The 19160-nt window shown below is 34.5% G+C and overlaps 1 protein-coding gene across 1 annotated transcript in view; it reads left to right on the forward strand.

The window, feature by feature from the left end:
• The window catches only part of LOC150100865 (uncharacterized), a 583033-nt gene extending 579297 nt beyond the window's left edge, over positions 1-3736 (forward strand). The window contains exon 26 of the mRNA XM_090401746.1: positions 3469-3736. Within this exon, the coding sequence (XP_090257872.1) occupies positions 3469-3539 (71 nt within the window). The 3' untranslated portion in view covers positions 3540-3736. The remainder of the gene's footprint in view (positions 1-3468) is intronic.
• Positions 3737-19160: the final 15424 nt, after the last annotated feature.

Raw genomic sequence — 19160 nt, forward strand, 5'->3', positions numbered from 1 at the left:
AATGATAATGGACATTTATTCTAAAATTTTCCATGGTCTCACACTTATTAAACAGAATTAATAATTCTGTTTCTTAACCATTGTAAAATATATTGGGATGTCCTATATGGACCTGATTTAAATTCCAGTCACAACTCCTCCCCACGATAGTTCAGTAACTGAATTATAAATATTTACTATTTTTATCATTTAAGTTTTCACAGTGTGTATTTCACAATTCAGTATCCAAAATCTGTAACCTTCTCTTATCCATACTGTTGTTTCTTTGCAATTTGATTATTCCTACCTTGTTTTCTTTCTGGGTCCAAGTACTTAGTTGTTTAGGAAATATTTATCAGCTAAAATTATTGTACTTTTTAAAGACAGATTACCTATTATTGTCCATCTTTTAAAAAGTCTTATCTTTATGTTTGAAAGTTAAATATGAAGGTTTAATTTGGAATGAGGAAGAGTTTAGCCATCAAAGGCAAAATATAATTTTAATTCTATTGTGAAAAATTTGGAAATTAAATTTCACTTTTGATGTATGCACCTATACATATTTTGAATGATAAACTATAGCAAAAATATCTAAACTAGCAGAAAATAAATACATAATAATTTACTTCATAACCATTTCTTTCAATTTGTAATGAGTGATTCTGAGAAACCAAGAAAGTTGAAGAGCAAAGAACTGAAGATTATGTTATATGATTAAAGATTATTGTATTGTTCTCTACAAAACAAAACCGTAAAACTGCAGACCTTCACACAGTCTGTGAAGTATTCTTCGAACTATGATTATGAATAAAAAATAAACAAAACTTAATTTGGAACAATGAGGCCCATTTTTTATTTGTAGTATTTTTTAAAATTCAGATTTTCATTAATTTATAAATAATTGTTTTATAAATATTTATCTTGAATTAAGTTTACTGAGAACAAATAAAATATACTGCTGAATAAGTGATTAGACACAATTCAAACAAATTAATGACACTGCTTCTTGTAGGTGAGACAATATGAAAAGATTTCTTATTTTGTCCTGACATTAAAATCTATAATTATATGATAAAAGAAGCAGAAAAAAATAATTTGTAAATCTAATATAACTAAGATTCCAGTTACCCAGCATACTGCAAGGAACTGCATTTCTTGCTATAAGTAGCTAAGATACAGCTACTGTACGCCCACAGATGCAAGACCCTTTGACACTTCTGCACATGTCAGGAGGAGGAGAATCCATTCCAATAATAGGGTAATCAATGCATTTCATGGGATGATTGTTTATTATTATAAGTCGGAAATTAGCTTTTCTTTTATGAAAATTCTAGTTCTTAAAGTGGTAACTATTTTGCTTGTACAACAGTTAGAAAATTTACGTATAAAGTATGCGATTTCGCAGGTTGGTGACCAATTCATACATCCTTTATTTCTTTCTCCCCTTCAGCATGAATTGACTATTCTTGGCACATTGCCAAGGTCGGGTCTATGAAGTGTGGGCGTACAATATGAATGGGAATTCTTCTGCTTGTGTTATCCTCAGTGTGAAGGATTATCTCACCTTATAATGGCTGACTAGCACCTCATATCCATGTGTTATTTCAACAGACAGTGTGCACTCTATTGAGGTTTTGCTGGATGTACACTCATGTTCGGACAAACTGCATCACCTTACATAAATATAATTTTTAGTAGTTAAATGGTCATTAGGTATTTGATTGTATCACATGATCTACCATTCCCATAGGTTTCTGTATAATGTAATAGCTGCTGCTATTACATCAGAATTATTTATGCTATAAACAGACAGCAAGTTTTGAATAGGTGTCTTGTAGTCAATTGACTGTACTATGGTAGCTGTTGAAATTGAAGGAAACCAGATCTGCGAAAGGAAGGGGACAAGAAGAAAGCCGCTGTCTACACCATGCCAAAATTGAGTTCTAAAGTGGCTCCTCCTCAAAAATCGGCATGCATTTGTCCAGAGAACTGAAACAGGGGCTGAGAAGAACAAACAGAAGTTGCAAGTTCTATAACTGTCAGGAGAAGACTCATTTGACAGGGACTGATAGCCAAGCACCCCTTGTTAACCCAAAAAAAAAATTAGAGTGGCTCGCTTAAATTGGTACAAAGAGCATATGGACTCCTGATCAGTGGAAAAGAGGTTTTTTTTTCCCCCTGATGAGAAAAAGTTTAATCTGCAGGGCATTAATGGTAGATAGACAGTTTGAAAACAATCAGGGGAAAAAATCAACCTTGACTGTATGGTGATAATAGTCAAATTCTCAGCCACTTAGATGATCTGGGAATGTAAGTTGCTTGCATTTCACAAAATGTTCAGTGAATGCACAAGTGTACCAGAAAATTTTAGAGAAATTATTGCCTGCTATCAGAGACCACTTTCCTGTAATAATGAACTGTATCTTTCGGGATGACTCTACCTCCTTATCGTAGGGCAAAAAGCATAAGTAATGCTATTATAACCCTAAAATGCACTATATATGAGTTTAGTACTTAAAAAAACTTTAGTTTATGTTGCAGGTTAATAAGCGGCTCAATGAACACTCAATTCAGCAACTACCATGGCCAGGAAATAGCCCAGATCTCAACCCCATTGAGAATTTTTGGTACCAAATGGAGACTGAAATGCACAAGAAGCCAAAAACACTTCGGGAGTTCCAAGAAGCTATTATAATGGTATATAGTATGGAACCATGAATTGACAGTTGCATCCATTAGAAAATTGATTTTGTCAATGCACTGCCGATGCCAAGCTCTAATAAAGGCAAGAGGAGGATCCACAAAGTACTAAACAGGAAAAAGTGAATTTTTAGCTTTGAATGTCAATAAAACTGTGTAGTTTTGATACCAGCATTTGTTTTTCCAGTGAAAATATCACTATCCACTCCATTTTGAAATATTTGCAAATTTGTCAAGTTTGTTGTCATTTCCTTTACTAAAAAGAGCCAAATATTAATCAAAAATAAAAATGTTATATTACCTTCTTCATTATTTGTGACAATTATTGTGTTATTATCCCTTTTTAAATAGGCATTCAAATTTAATTACCAAAAAAACAAAAAACATGGCTAGCAGGTGATGCTGTTTCTATGAACATGAGTGTCAATACAAGGGGGATTCTGGAAAGTCCTGATCAACACCTAGTACAAAAATGATATTAAAGCATCTGATATAACCACAAGAAAGAACATATCTTAAAACATTTAGAAGACATTAAATTAATTAATTTTTGTTCTAGGTGTTTATGAGAACCTTCCAGATTCCCCTCGTATATGTCCTGGCAGGTACGAAGGTTAATTAAAACACAGTAGATTTCATATATAAATAAATTAATTATTGATCTTCAATATTTTATTTTAGTTGCTGGCTGACAAATAGCAAAATCTAAGAATGTCAGTTTGTATGTGTTCCTAAATGTACAATAAATATTATTTAGATAATAGCTACTCTTTATCTTTATCTTTGTAGTGCGGCGTACTTTAAAAAGTGGTTTGGATCTAACAGCAGAGGACCTTGCATTAGCAACTATGTCAACATGAATATCAAGAAAAATAGGAATGAAGATGGACATATGTAATTATTTTCACATAATCAGTCATAAGAAATAATACAAAAGCACAACATTGAGTAATGTACCTGAGAGGAGCTGATTGTAAGATGGTAACATGAAATGTATAGAATGACTTTGTACATGATGTTAAATTTATGTAGAATAAATAAAATGTTTATTACCTTCTTTTTTTTTTTTTTTTTTTTTTAAAGAACAGAATACAAGATTATTAGCATTGCTTTTTTAAATTACAAATTTAGCAGTTTAATGACTAAGAAGTAAAAAAAAAAAACAAAGAACATTATACATAACATTTTTACACAAATTTGGTTGAAATATGGCAAATATGACATGACTAAAGATATGTTTGATGCTCAGAACAATGACCTCCTGGTAGTATATGATAACTTTAAAGGGATATCACATACTACTAGAGTAGTATGTGATATTCTTAAAGGATGTGACAACAACTGCCATAATCAAGGCAATAATTTCTGTAGAACTGCTAGTTAATGAATTGGAGTGAATCTGATAATGCCTTTGCATGGGTTCTCAACCAGCAAGATGTGTACATCTGCTATGACCAGGTATCACATCTCCTTTTCACTTGCCATTCCCTACTAATTCCTCTACTAGTATCCAACTATGTATTTTGATGTGCTAACCTCTCCTTCACCAAACAGCCTGTGTCACTCATATACCTCCATTAACATTTAAGAGATATCAGAAGAATCAAAAAAAGTCTGTCAAATTATTTACCTGAAATCAGTGCTCTCTCTTTCTAAAATAATGGAGAAGGTTAATCAACAAAGCCAACTTCATCACCTAGAGATCCATCAAGGTCACAAGGTCCACAGCAAATCTTCTTGCCTCCATTACATCTTAAATATATATCATGGAAGTTTAGAGAAACCTATTGTTACACTTATATTTTCAAGATATTTTGACAGGGTCTGGAATAAAGGGCTGGTCAGGAAATTGGCATCTTATGGCCTGTTTTTCATCTTAGAGAGTGCACCAAAAACATCCCTAAAAATTCTTGATGCTGTTCAAAAAAAAGAGGGAAATTTCCCCCCCCTCTCTCAATGGAACCACTCCAATCAGTGTTGTTGGAAGTTTTTCCACTTGGTTATACTATAAATTAAAGATACCAAGAAATTATATACTTGGTTCAATTCTTTATCCAAGTGTAAGCAAAACAAGTTTGCACCTGAACTATTTTCAGGACTGGGGCAACTCGTATATATAGAAGCTTATGACTTCATAATAGTTCAGGCACAAACTTGTTTTACACTTGGATAAAGGATTAAACCAAGTATATAATTTCTTGGTATCTTTAATTTAAAGTATAACCAAGTGGAAAAACTTCCAACAACTATCTTTAATCCAGAGTATTTTAATATTAGCTAAATAATAAGTTGTGACATCTTTTGGCAACTTGTATATGAAAATATGACTTCAACCTTGGTATCACCTCTGGGTCTGGCTCCCACTGATGAGACATTAATAAAGGTTGAAATTGGTCTGGGTAGTGACCCTTCCCATAATGCATAGCATTATACATACCCATAAGGATATGTGTTTGCATTATGAGATACTAAGGCAAGTGATGTGAAGTCATAAGTTTCTATATACGAGTTGCCCCAGTCCTGAAAATAGTTCAGGCGCAAACTTGTTTTTGTGGTAAGGACCAAAATTTGCACATAACAGCTACCCTTTCCTACATGCCTCAAGAAAAAGCGATTCGGTTAGACTGCTGGGAGAAGGAAGAATGCTAGTATAGATTAACTTACCTTAAAGGTCTAACCAGTTTCTTGTATGTATGGGAGGAGTTAGGAGAATAACCAGGCCAAGTTACCTGTTTGTTCTCTCACAAGAAAGAGATCACGTTCCTCCCCCTTACTTTCAGTAATACTGATATCCAAACATGATTGGATTTCTCTACTTGGATTGACCTGCACCTCTGATCTTTCCTGACACAACCACATTTCAACTATAGCTTTTGCAGCTATTAAAAAACAAGACTTCACAGCTTCTAACCCTATACAAAGCCCAAATCCACCCAGCCATGGAATATTGCTCCCATATTTGGGGTGGAGCACCAAAATCCTCTCTAAGATTCTCGATTCCATTCAGAAGAGGGAAGTCCAGCTAATTAATGATCCTTCTCTTATAGACATTCATTTCCTGCCTTGTGCCTCTTCTACAGATACTTCCATGGACAGTGATCTGCTGAATTGGTCACTATTATTCCTCCATTCTCCTTCAAAATCATTAAACCAAGAGTCACTGTTAACCAATGTCCCTTTACAGTCCATCTTGAAACTAGCCTAACAACTTCACTGCCTCCTCCTTCATCCCCCTCTACTTCTATCCTTTGGAACAGTCTCCCCCCACTGCTTTGCCCAAAGATTACAACTCTCAGCTGTTCAAGCAAAATATGAACAGACTATTTTTTTCTATTCCTCTTGCCCACATACAGCACTAATTGTGCTATAGGTCTGTAGCCTTTTGTGTGGATCAGATATCATCATCATCATCAATTTCCTGATATGTACCTCCAAGGGGTGTTCAGGCTACTGTGACAGCACTACATGAGTAAGTTTATATTATCATTAATCTCCTATCATCTATTATCCACCAAATTAGCCTATTACTTGTTAGCACACTAATATTGTCATACCTAATGTTTTATTCTTCTAAGACGCTTTTGAATGAATCAATGCAGCTAGACCTGATCTCTTTCCTGTCATCTTGGTGTCAAAATACCTGTTTTGCTTACCTTTCCTCTCCCATTCTGTTTATGTAAACATACCACCCACCTTCTCTGTTTACATACATTCTTGAATGTTAACAATTTCAAGTTCTTTTCTAATATCTTCCTTTTTAATATGCTTCTACCATAGAATGCCATCTGATCTGCTTTGTTTGCTTATTCTGTTGTCATTTCCAAATTTCATTTGCCATCTTCACTAAAAACTGTCTCTAAATAACAGAAATATTTTACTTATCATATAGGTTCTCTATTGAGAATGCAACTGATATTTTCCATGTGTCTGCCAATTTTCATAGTTGCCTTTTTATTGTTGATTTTCATGCAAAATTTGTTACAGCTGTAATCCAATTTAGTTAGAGAATCCTGGAAACTTGCACTGGATATGTTTAGGAGTATAGCATCATTTGCATAAAACAAAGAGCTATGTTTAATATCTCCAATTCTGATATCAGATTTAATGCCATTTTCTTTCATAATGTGATCCATATAGATGATAAATAAGTGTCTGTGTATGTGGCAGGTAGGGGGGGGGGATCAGATGCATCCTCGTCTTACCCCTGATTCTTGTATTTCCTTCAATTCTGACTGCTGATTTACCCCAGACAATTGTAGTGTTTTAAAAACCTTTTCTCTAGGTTCCTTGTTGTAAGCCTTTTCCAGATTTACCTTAATTATACAGATCTCTGTCATATTTCAATGATTACTGAACTACTTGTCATAAAGCGAAAAATCCTACAAACTCTGTTTAGCATGAACCCAGTTTGTTCCTCTCCTAGTTTCTCTTCCACAGTTTTTCTCAGGCTCTTTTCAAGTATGTTTGCATAAATCTTACCTGGAACACTTAGTAGAGAAATTCCTCTAAAATTCTCACATTCAACTTTATTCCCATCTATAAGACAGGAATGATGAGAGCTCTTCTCCAATCATCTGGAATTTGACCTTCTGACAAGACTCTCTCTCAATTATGCAGTATTGCCACTGCAATATTTTACACTTTCATATTTGAGCATTTGTGGTCAGATATCATCCTCCTAGTGCCTTTCCATATTTCAAGGTTTTGATGGAATTTCATAGAAGTATTGATATGCACTCCTGTTTACATTCCTCTTGAAAATTTTCTACTACTGTTCTGCCACTGCTTGTTTCATTTAATAGCAATTACTCCAGACATCTATGATATCCTCCTCTTCAGTTTTCATGTCATCTTTATCATCTTCTTTACCTTTCACAGCATTCTTTCCCCCATTTCTAAGCTTTACAATAGCCTCTAGAATATTTTGCCACCTTCCTGATATTTATCTTCTATATTCTTACATAATACTTCCAATGACATTTGTTTAACAGCATTTATTCATAGCGTAGCATTCATCCATTTTTCTCTAATTATTTTAGGGAATCTGCCAAGTTATTTGCTAAGAACTTTCAGTATGCTTTCTTCTTTTCCAGGACCACTTCTTTAACATCTTTTATCCACCATGGTGTTCCTATTTTTCTATCCTTATAGACAATTTCATTACAGACATCAATGAATATTTTCTTCAGTTTGCCACCGAAACTCCAAGGTCTGCTTCTTGTTTTCAGACCGTTTCATTATTTTTTCAATAATGTTTGGTATAGTTGAGTATAGTCTACTTGTAAAAGCTGCTTAACTAATTCTTTTTAAAACTTTCTTACATACTGTTCTTTTAAATGTGATATTCATTTTTATCCCACTTAGAACTAAGTGATGGTTACTTCCTATTTTAAATCCTCTATAACCTCTTGTATCTTGAATGCATGAATATATCAACAATGACACAGCATATGAGGTTTTTATTTTCTCCATGCAAACTTGCGTACATCTTTATGTTGGAACATGGTGTTAGTAAAGCAATTACTAGTTCATATCCTGAGCAAAATTCCACCAAATACTATTATTATCCTTTTCTCCAAATTTTTCCAAAATGTTTCTACATGGCTGATGAGATTAATTTCTAACTCTGCTGTTTAGATATCCAAAAAGGACCACTTTTCTTTTCTTGATATTAGCTGCCTACTCTAATGACCCCAAAAATTGTTCCTTCTTTCCTAGAAGAATGTTCTGAGACCATAGGCACAGATAAGTTTCATTGTTCATTTATTTCCCATTTTGAAGTTTGCTTACATAACTCTACTTGAAACAGTCTTCCAATCCAGAAGCTTATCTCCATGTTTCACGTTGAATGCTATTGCTACTCCTTCCTTTCCTTGACCATTTTTGGACATCCTCCTTTCTAGAACGTCTTCTGGTACCTTATCTACAAGCGTCTTTCGAAAACCCACTTTTACTGGCAGATACATTCACAAAAAGTCTGCGCACCACATGTCTCAAAAATCTGGCATTCTTAAATCTCTAATTCACAGAGCACATAAAGTTTGCACATAAAGAGCAATTCCATTAACTTTTTAATTATCATTAAAAAGTGAATGGAATCAAATGATTACAACTCCAATCAAATCCAACAGATACTTGACTCTTATGTTCCAACAGCTACAGTTTCTTCAACAGTCTGCAGAGTTCCTATTCCGTACATTCCAGGAATCTCAGAACCTATAGGTAGAATTCCGAAAGAGTATCAACTGATTCCAACATATATTCCTATCAACAAAATTTCTTCTTTATTATCTTCTACATAGGATAAACCGTCTTCTCTATCTTTGGCTGGCGTTTACCAAATACCTTGCAAATGCGATGTCTCTTATTTTGGACAAACTGGTTGTTCTTTGGAAAAAAGAATAAAAGAACATCAATATTATATTGATTATAACAAACCTCTGAAGTCTGGTCTGGCGCAGCACAGTATTGACTCCTCATAGTGTCCAGTGGGATAAAGCAGTTCTCCTCCATAGATGCAGATTCAAATATGAATGCTGATTCAAAGAAAGTTGTGAAACTATCTTACACCATCCGAATTTAAATAGAAATGACTGTATGTCTCTCTCAAAGATCTGGGAGACTTTTATCTTATGTAAAAAACCATTTATCTTAATAGATTAAATTTGTTATTTCTATTATTTCCTAGCAGGCGGTAACAATTGTATTTTAATAGGTGATCCACCGAACGTTTGCCTGTATTCCATTCCTATTACTGTTACAGACACTGAAGATGTACTATCATTTTTAGTACGAAATATCTGTCTTTTTACTAATTAAAGATTTCACTGTGGTTTTTACGTGTTACTTTATTATTTAATTTTTTCAATTATCGTTACACAAAAGCACTGCGATCAAACACCGATATTCGTTGGCACTTGTCATTGCACGTTACTTCGTTCAGACACCCAAACGGCAGTGTATTAATAGTATCCTTACGCACGTTATTTCTGTGAGATATAAAACGTTTATTATTGGGGCGTGTGCGTGGTGAACTATTTTTTGTAAATCTTATTTTATTTTGTTAAAATAACAATTATTTATTTATTATAGATACAAGGCTGAATTATGACGAGTGTCACTGTTGAAAATATGAAAAGAATTATATTTTTTCAATTATCGTTACATGAAACAAATGCACTGCAATCTAATGCCGATATTCGTTTGTGCTTGTCATTGCTATTGATACAAAACTTTTATCATTGGTGTTTGTTCGTGGTGAGGATGAAATATTTTTAATCAAGCAATTTTTAACATGTAAATTTATTTATATATTAAAATTTTATTTTAATATGTAAACTTAAAATTTTCACCAGCCACCACTGGTTTGTATTTAATGGTGCAAGGACATCTATGGTCATGCTGTGCCAGAACATGTGGCATAGACATATGTTTATATATAGCATATATAAACATATGTCTATGAAAATAACATTTTCTGATAAAATCTGCCTGAGTATATAGGGATCAGACAAATCATAAAAGTGACTAAAATAATGACTCCACTTGTCATTATTTTAGTAGGGCAGTTCATTAAAATATGAGTGATGGATAGTCCAGTGTTGCAAAACTCACACATAGGCATGTCATCACCCCTCCATAGGAAGGAATGTGTAAGATGACTATGAATATGAATAATGCTGAGCCAAGCAAGAACAATTTCCTGTGTTCAAACCCTGTACAGGTTAAACTGCCGTAATTTAATTTCAGGCTTAATTTGGTAGAACTTATTACACAGGCCTGCAAAGGAAAAGTTGTCTGAGAAGTAATAATTGATTTTTATAGATTTTTAGGTGCTGAGTTAAGAAAACATAGTAAAAAAAATTCCATCACCCACCAATTTTACCCAATTTCTAAATTTGTTTTTATTAGTAATACTTGGATTTAAATTCAGCACATTGGTATTTATTCTAGTTCTCCTTTATTTACAGCTTATTAGTTGTATATGTGCTTTTTTGAATTTTGAAGGAAGATGCTGTTGTTTCTGTTTCAGTAAAGATCTCCCTGAGTGTGTTGGCAACCACTGTGCTCAGGGACAGAGAGCCAGTAGGTAGTATATCTTCCCTTCATTTTCCAGAGTTTGTCCCACACTTTAGTGTTGGTTGTTCTGATTATGGAGGACGTGTATTGTATCCAGGATTCCTTTCAACTCTGATGCTGAATGTGTCCTGCATGGTTGAAAGCGAGGTTTGTTGTTGTGGGGTATCTTTGAAAAGTATCCCAGTCTTTCTTCTGAGCTTTTCTGGCTGCTGTGCAATTGTCATTCTGCCATGGCTTAGGGAAACATGGAAACCAACTAGATGTTTTAGGAATTACAGTTGTGGCGGCTTGTCTAATACACTCTGTCACATGATTTGCTGCATCACTGATGGAAGAAGAGCTGACTGTTGCAGAATCAAATTGCGCTAATGATGAGTGGGCCAATCAGCTTGCTCAATTTTCCATCATGATATCCATGATGAAGTGCATAGTTGCCATGCACGAAGGTGGATATCAATGGGAAAGTGATCACTCCTAAATAAACTCTCATCAGTTTCCCACTGAATGAGCAGGAAAAGAGAGGGTGGGCAGATAGTTAAGTCTATGGCAGTAAATGTTCAGGTAAGCATATGAAGGAAGGTGTTGCTTCCTGTGTTTAGGAGGGAGAGATTATTGTTGTCAAGCATATGTTCAACAACTCTTCCTCTGATGTTTGTTTGAGCACTATTCCATGGAGTGCTGTCCATTTAAATCCCCAATTAAAAGTAGGGGGAGGGATTAGTAACTGCAACATCATATCAAGGTCATCTTGAGAGATATCTGCAGCAGGAGGATCATAGATGCAGCATACTGTTAATAGAGTTCCAACTGAGAGTCAGACAGAACTGCTATGTTTGTAATGACTGAGTGTAGTATTTTGTAATCTTAAATCGTCTCTCAGCTTTCATTAAGTTTCTTGCAGGCAGAAGCATAATAGTTTATACTTCTGCAAGAGGGCCTTGATGTTGATTGTTTTGACTGGATCCATGACAATTCCATTGTAGGAATGTTTTCATTATTTCTTTTTTTGGTGGTATCATCTGGCTTCCTGTGCTGAGCAGGAAGCTTTGCTTTCATTAGTTTGGATTTTTTAGATAATTGAGGACTACCAGTATTCAGCATTTCCTCTTCATCAAGAAAAACATCCAAGACATCGTCATATTCTATTCCCTCTAGGGCACTAGTACATGAATTATTTTATCTTCTTCAGAGGGATCTAAAGCAGAATATGCTATCTGAAGAGAGCCATCTATTAAGAGGGTCTCTAGTCATGTCTTTGACCCTCTGTAGCATACGTTTCATTATCTTTTTTTATTAGTGGATTTTCCTGTAACTAAACCATGTTTGGCAATATCCTCAGGAGTGAGTCCATACTGATTGGTCTCCTTCATTTGCTCAAAGGAAATATTAAGCAAGTCATATCATGATTTGCTTAGGGATGGTGTAACTGTGAGAAGGTGGGATCAACATATGGATTTGAATCCTTATTAACACCCTTTTGACAACTATCTTCTTGGGATAAGGGGCTTTACAAGATGATGCTGCTGCTACTTTTGTGGTATATTCTGCCTTTGCCTCCTGATAAAATGATGCATTGCTCTGTTTTTATTTTTGTATCTCCCTCTCATCCTTCCATCTTTGGCATACTCAAGAGTAAGTGGATGGTCTCCCTCACAATTAGGGCATTTTGGTGTTTTGCTCTTGCAATATTTGTTTTCATGGTCTTTAACTGCCATATTGGGCACAGATGGACCTACAACAGGCAGTTTAAAAATGGGCATACTTCTAATATTTTAAGAGGCACAAAGGATTTGAGATGTACAGCTTTACTGAGCAGTTGAGATACCTGCATTTAACACACTAAAAGGACCAACATCTTTTGGTGTGTTAAGTGTAAGGATAATGTTCCTAGTGAAAACCAGGCGAACATCCCTATGTATAAGATTCTCCTCATGACTTTCACTTTGTGATCTTTCATTTTGGAGCAGATCTCTTCATCTGGTACATCAAAGAGATCCTACTCTGATATTATGCCTCTGGAAAAGTTTAGTTTTGTGAGGAGTAACCACAATCGTATAACCCTGATAGATGTTGCACAAAGTAACTTTTGTGTCTTAGTTGATGCTTCGATAAGTATATCTCCTGAACCAAGCTTCTTTACAGATAGTGTATTGTTTATAGCTTCTGACAGTTTCTGCTTCTTATTCTGAAGTTATTGTCAATTAGTTTCCATAGTTTTATAACATGGTTGGGACTTGAGGGTCTATACTAAAAGAGAATGAAGAAGTATTCATTCTCAGGAGGAGTTTAGTTTGGTGCCAGAAATCCCTACCCACCACGAAGCCACAAATAAACACCCACTCTCTGGAAAGCAATGACTGTGCTTAGCAGCAGAATGCCAGGGCTACCCTGGATGCTATATGAGCACTACTGCAAGTTTTGGACCTTGTCCCATGGGGAAGGAGACTTACTGTAACACCCTTGATCCTTGCATGGAAGCCCACTAACTGAATGATCCTAGCTTTATCACTCAGCTAGTGGGCTGAGTGATCCAGCGGGTTATCCAGGATGACCCATCTTGCTGAAGCAGATGCCAAAAAACATAAACAATTGGCAGGAACCATACATAAACACAAATGACAACATGTAAAAGTACAACTACGCAATAATGGGAGACATAAGATAGAACCAGAGGAGTATGAAATTATGAAAACGAAAATTCAGAATTACCTTCTTTGAAATGCTATAGTAGCTTAAATTAATGTCACTTACCTGAAATCTTGGAGAGTGGTCGATGAGAACACTGTACTGGTAGAATTAGTTGCGAGTGTCCTGACAGTGAATGACTTTAACCCGGCGTTAGGATTAAAGGATCTTTTGGTGAGTGGATAAGAACAGCTAAGTTTTAGTATGGCTTGAAAGAGGTGTGTATGTTATGAATTCTGAGGTGCCCTAGATATATGGAAGAGCAATGGATTTATTATTATTATTATTATTCCGGAAAGAAGAAAGCCATTGTCTAGAAAAGTGTTCCCAGATGTGATCAGTTTCACTGGAGAGGTTAATGTGGTCAGAGCAGACGACTGTAGCTCTATTTTCTCAAGTTCTGATAACATCACATTGCTTGTAGGATTTTTCCCTGCTTAGCAAAATAGGCAGTGCATGGTAAAAGGGAATAAGGGAGATATCAGAGGGAAAAGAGATATTAATTAGCTCCAAAGTTTATTTTAAGGGATACATTTACTGAACAGCAAGATTATATCAAAACTGACCATAATGTTAGTATCTTTGAGGATCAAGTCTGACAAACAAGATCTGAAGTACACAGATTTTCGATATGGGAGAAGATGCAGCTTACAATGAGAAATAGCTTGGGCTCAGTATATGGCCATTTTATATGTGAGAAAACGAATACTGTGGGTATTGGTTTTCAAAACCACTATGGGTCTCAAGTGTGTGCTCTATTTGCATATTTGAGGTAATCCATAAATCCAGGGAGGCATCATAGGATATGGCCTAAGTCAGGACTGTCCAACCTTAGGTAATCCGAGGGCTGCATTAAAAAAAAAAGATTTATCCAAGGGCCGCATCCAATGCATATCTATTCATTTAGTGAGCAGCAGTGACATAACCTCGATAGCCGAACAAACGAACAACACTAATTGCGTACTAATCGCGTGCTCACGTTTCCTATGAGTGCCTGGAGCATGCTCATTAGAACAAAATGGTGTAAGAAAGCTTCTTCGACACATCTAATATTTGAAAAACAGGTGGGTATATAGTAATGTGTAAACACCGAATAAAATATTAGAATTAAATTAGAATTAAAAAAAAAAAACTGAATGCGTATTAGAATTAAAATATCTAATATGCATTCAGTTCAAATTGTTATTTTATTTTTTCAATCATGAAAATCAAACCCACAGGCAGGCCGCACAAAATCGCACCACAGGCCACATGCGGCCTGTGTTTTGGACAGCCCTGGTCTAAGTATTTGAATAATTTCAAGAGTTCAGGATGCAGCTTCATTTAGTAATTTTTGGAGTGTTTTTGATAAGGAGATCGATCATATTTAGAGCAATTAAGTACCACTTTAGCGATGATTATATTCTGGTTTTGGCCTAGCTTTTTAAGTGTGATGAGTTCCACATTAGATAAATTCCTTTTCAGAGGCTTTGTAGATTTTAAAATGTTGGCTACATCTAGCTGGGTATTATTCACAACATGGAAGGGAAGAGCCCACAGATACTGCATATTTTTGATATGATTAGACAAATGAAATTAATTGTGGCTGAGGTAGAGGGTATTAATAGCTTCTTTCCAAAAAAATTGGGAGACCATCATATTAAGCACTTCAGCAAAATTCTATCACCTGCAACCATAGAGGGTACCAGTTAGGATTGTAGACTCCTAACTGGCACCCTTTCTCTATGCCCATGAATATGCCTTGATGACCAAGACAAATATTGACAAATAATCTAATTATGCTGAATAAATGAAGTTAGTTAATTATTATGTCTAGATACATGTTTATTCTGATAAACATTCACATGAGTGAAAATCAATATCCAAATATATATATATCACTTTTGACACTGAGGAATTTGTGAGCAGAGCTAGGAGTATAGTGACGTAAAACAGAATGGGAGTAGAAAGGTTAGCAAAATGAGTATTTTTGGCTATGGCAGGAAAAAGATCCAGAGGAAGACAAGATCTAGTATATAGGGCTAATATAATAAGAAGTACCTTAGACCAAAATATAAGTGATGATATTGGAGTCTTAACAGGTAATGGATTAATTTGGAGGAAAATTGTTGACAGAAAGTAGATATGAGGTCAACTTTTCATGCAGTACTATCATAATATCCTATACATCTCCTGAGGGTATATATCAAGAATTTGATCATGATGATGTTTCATCTTTACGTTGGGGACCATAAAATGAATGTTATTAAGGAATCATTGTCTAATAGAAAATCATGTCTCTCAATAAAGAATAGAACATCTAACTAATGCCTTTATAAAAAAAAAAAAAAAAAAAAAAATGGATATTATTGCTGCCTCTCTCTCTCTCTGCCAAATAATTATTGATGTCCACTAGACTAGTTAAAATAATACTCTGTGACTACTTAGAACCACTGTCTATCCAATTATCTATCTGTTCTCTGCTTCTAGTAGCCAAGCTGACGTTATCAATGTTATCATTTTCTAGTGTATATACTCTAAGGATATATACCAGATACCTAGATATGACAATTTAATACAATTAAGAATTCATGACTAGTTCCTAATGACCAAATTTCTTTAAACTGGTCTATTAATGTCAAGTCTCTGATCTAACTAGTTCATACATTTGAATTTTCTAAAAATACTATTAACTGCATCAACCTCTCTATATTTTAGTCTTCCTCTAGGTATTTTTTCTGCCATTTTTCCATAATGTTATTACAGTGGCATGAAGAAAAAAATTCCTACACCTTTACTCTGCAAAATGCCACAACATTAAGCCTAATAATTTTATCCACAAATATGAAACTGCATCATTCAAGGAAATATAATGATATATCCAGTCAGTCAAACAAATAAAAGCATTTTATTATACAGGCAATAAATATATCTAATTTTTTTTTTCTTTTATGTAAACCTATAGTACATTCATGCCATGGGTGGGCTAAGGATATTTTTTCTTTTATTAATTTAATATTTTTTGGTATTTTTTATGTTGTCCAGAAAACATGCTTTAGAGAGCAACAAGCCACTTCAGGTCTCCAATAGACAGGGGTGGTGGTCTGACACCAGGCAATGAAATTCATCTTTCACCTAAAGACAATCACAAACATCCATGCCCAAGGCAAGGAGGGCATAGATCAGGGGGCCAACCTTTTATATAGTTCATGCATCAATTTTTTCATTTTTTAGTTAAGATGCACCATACAAACTTACCACTTCTCAGCCCTTTTAAAATATGGTAATATGGATATATTTAACAGTTACTCATAAAATGATTTATTATATATATGGTAACATAGACACTTTTAGCAGTTTTAAATAAAAGGATTTCATATAAAGAAAAGATAAACATTAATTATTTTATTGAGACTTGAAATTGCTTTGCTTTTGCTAAGCTTGTAATGTTTGGAGTTAAATCAGTTACAGAAAGCATCAAACAGTTTTTCAAATTTGAATCAGTCAGTCGCGACTGTAGTTTGTTCTTAATCATTTTCATTGATGAAAATGCTTGTTCACATCTGTATGTAGTTCCAAAACGACAAATATAACTCTGAGCAAATTTTCTGAGTTCTGGAAAATGTTCACAGGGCAACAATCTCCAGAAATTGATTATATCAGAAGCATCTGGGAGTGATGGAAGTTCATTAAATTTCATTTTCAATAAAGAATTGGTTTCGAGATCAATAAGTTCCATTTGTATGTTACTAGGCATCATCAAGATTTTTTGTTCAGAAATGTTATAAATGCAAGTATGCAGTCTTCTTCTTCAGCAAAATCACTAAAACGACTGTTAAAGGACTCTTGCAATAATCCAAGTTTCTCAGTATATTATGTAAAGTTGCCATTATCTTCAACAGATTTAGTATGTTCTTTTAAATGTGGAAATTGACTTAAATCTCTGTTTTCTAACTGGGAGATGAACAGTTTTAATCTCATTTTGAATGCACTGATGTCATTTACTAAGCTAGGAAAAAATTTGTTCTTGCTCTGCAGTTTCAAATTTAGATCATTGAGGTGGCTGGTAACATCAACTAAAAATGCTAAATCAAATAGCCATTTCTCATCACACAATAGGGCTTTTTCCTCATGCAGCTCATCCTTCTCTTCCAGAAAATTACAAACACTTTCTATCAGCTTCCAAAATCCACTGAGAACTTGTCCTTTAGAAAGCCAGCACACCTCACAATGAAGGATGAGATCACCATATTCCATATCTAGCAGTTCACAATATTCTCTGAATTCTCTTCTGTTTAACCCTCTTGCTCTAATTTTATTCACACACTTTACAACTGGTATCATAACATGCTTCAAATTTAGAGTTTTTCCATACAGTGATACTTTAGTAGAGAATGACCTAAAAACCTTTCAAGTAAAGTTACAGTCCCAGAAACTCTACCTACCATTGACGGTGCTCCATCAGTGCAAACATTGATGAGCTTACTAGAATCTAGTTGTTGATTTTTCTAGACATGACTTTACTTTGCCAAATATGTCTGACCCTCTGGTTTTTCCATGAAGTGACTCAAGACCGATAAGTTCTTCAAAGATGTTAAAATTACCATCAATTTCTCTTATAAAAATGCTTAATCGGGCTACATCACATATGTCAGCGGATTCATCCAAGGCTAAAGAAAAGAAAGAACAAGCATGAAAATGGTCTTTCAATTGCTCAGTAACATCATGGGAAAGTTCTTCGATGCGTCTTGTAATTGTTTGCTTGGACAAAGCAATTTGGTTTACTTTTCTTTCAACATTCTTATCACCAAGACATTTTGCAAATTTTTCGAGACAGGGCTTAACAACTTCCTCTCCATCAGAGAAAGGCTTGTATTTTTTAGCCAACATAAAGGCAATTTCATAAGATGCCTCCAGCATTGCCACGCTTTCACAACTTCGTTTCACAAATATATTTTGTCTCTTTTATAAAAAAGAGACAAAATATATTTGTGAAACGCAACTCAGACCAAAGAACTAACTTCAGTTTTTCTTCTAATTCAGCTTGATGTTTTCTATAGTGTCTGTTAAGATCATGTCTTCTATTATCTGAGAGAGAGTGCTTTCACAAACAATGCACAACAGTTTTCCTGAAGGACCCGCAATAAATAAGAACTCATTTTCCCACAGTTCATTAAACTGGTGCTTGCTATCACCTTCTGCTCATTTTCTTTTGCAAAGTAATGGGTAAATGACTGTAAAAAAAAATTATTTCAAAAAGTAAAGCTTATAATTAAATAATTTATTGAAATTATTTTATCGTTTTAAACATTATGAACATTCAAAAACAGTTCTACAAGTTTAAGATAACATTCCTGTTTTCATGAAGGCCTAATACAGTTCTATAAGTTTAAAAATCATATATATATATTTTTTTTTCATAGAGAGTTTTTGTCTCTCTCTCTCTCGTAATATATTATGTCCAATGAAATACGAGATTGCTTCCTGCCATAAAACAGTCAATCAGCTGGCAATCACACACACAAACCAAACATCCTCATTACAAAAGTTTTGCTGATGATCAGTTAAATTTTAGGAATAAACCTACTATACATAAATAAAAAGGAAAGATATTGTACAAAAATAAACATAAAAACACACGCATACAAATACACTGAATAATTGCAGGTTTCAGTAATCGGCAAATTAGGGGAGCGGGCAAGAACTCGACAAACGCGTTCAAAATGAAAAAATTAATT

The sequence above is a fragment of the Typopeltis vanoorti genome, chromosome 12 (genome assembly GCF_054136105.1).
Source record: "Typopeltis vanoorti isolate ZY-2024b chromosome 12, IOZ_Tvanoo_1.0, whole genome shotgun sequence".
NCBI classification, from domain to species: Eukaryota; Metazoa; Arthropoda; class Arachnida; order Uropygi; family Thelyphonidae; genus Typopeltis; species Typopeltis vanoorti.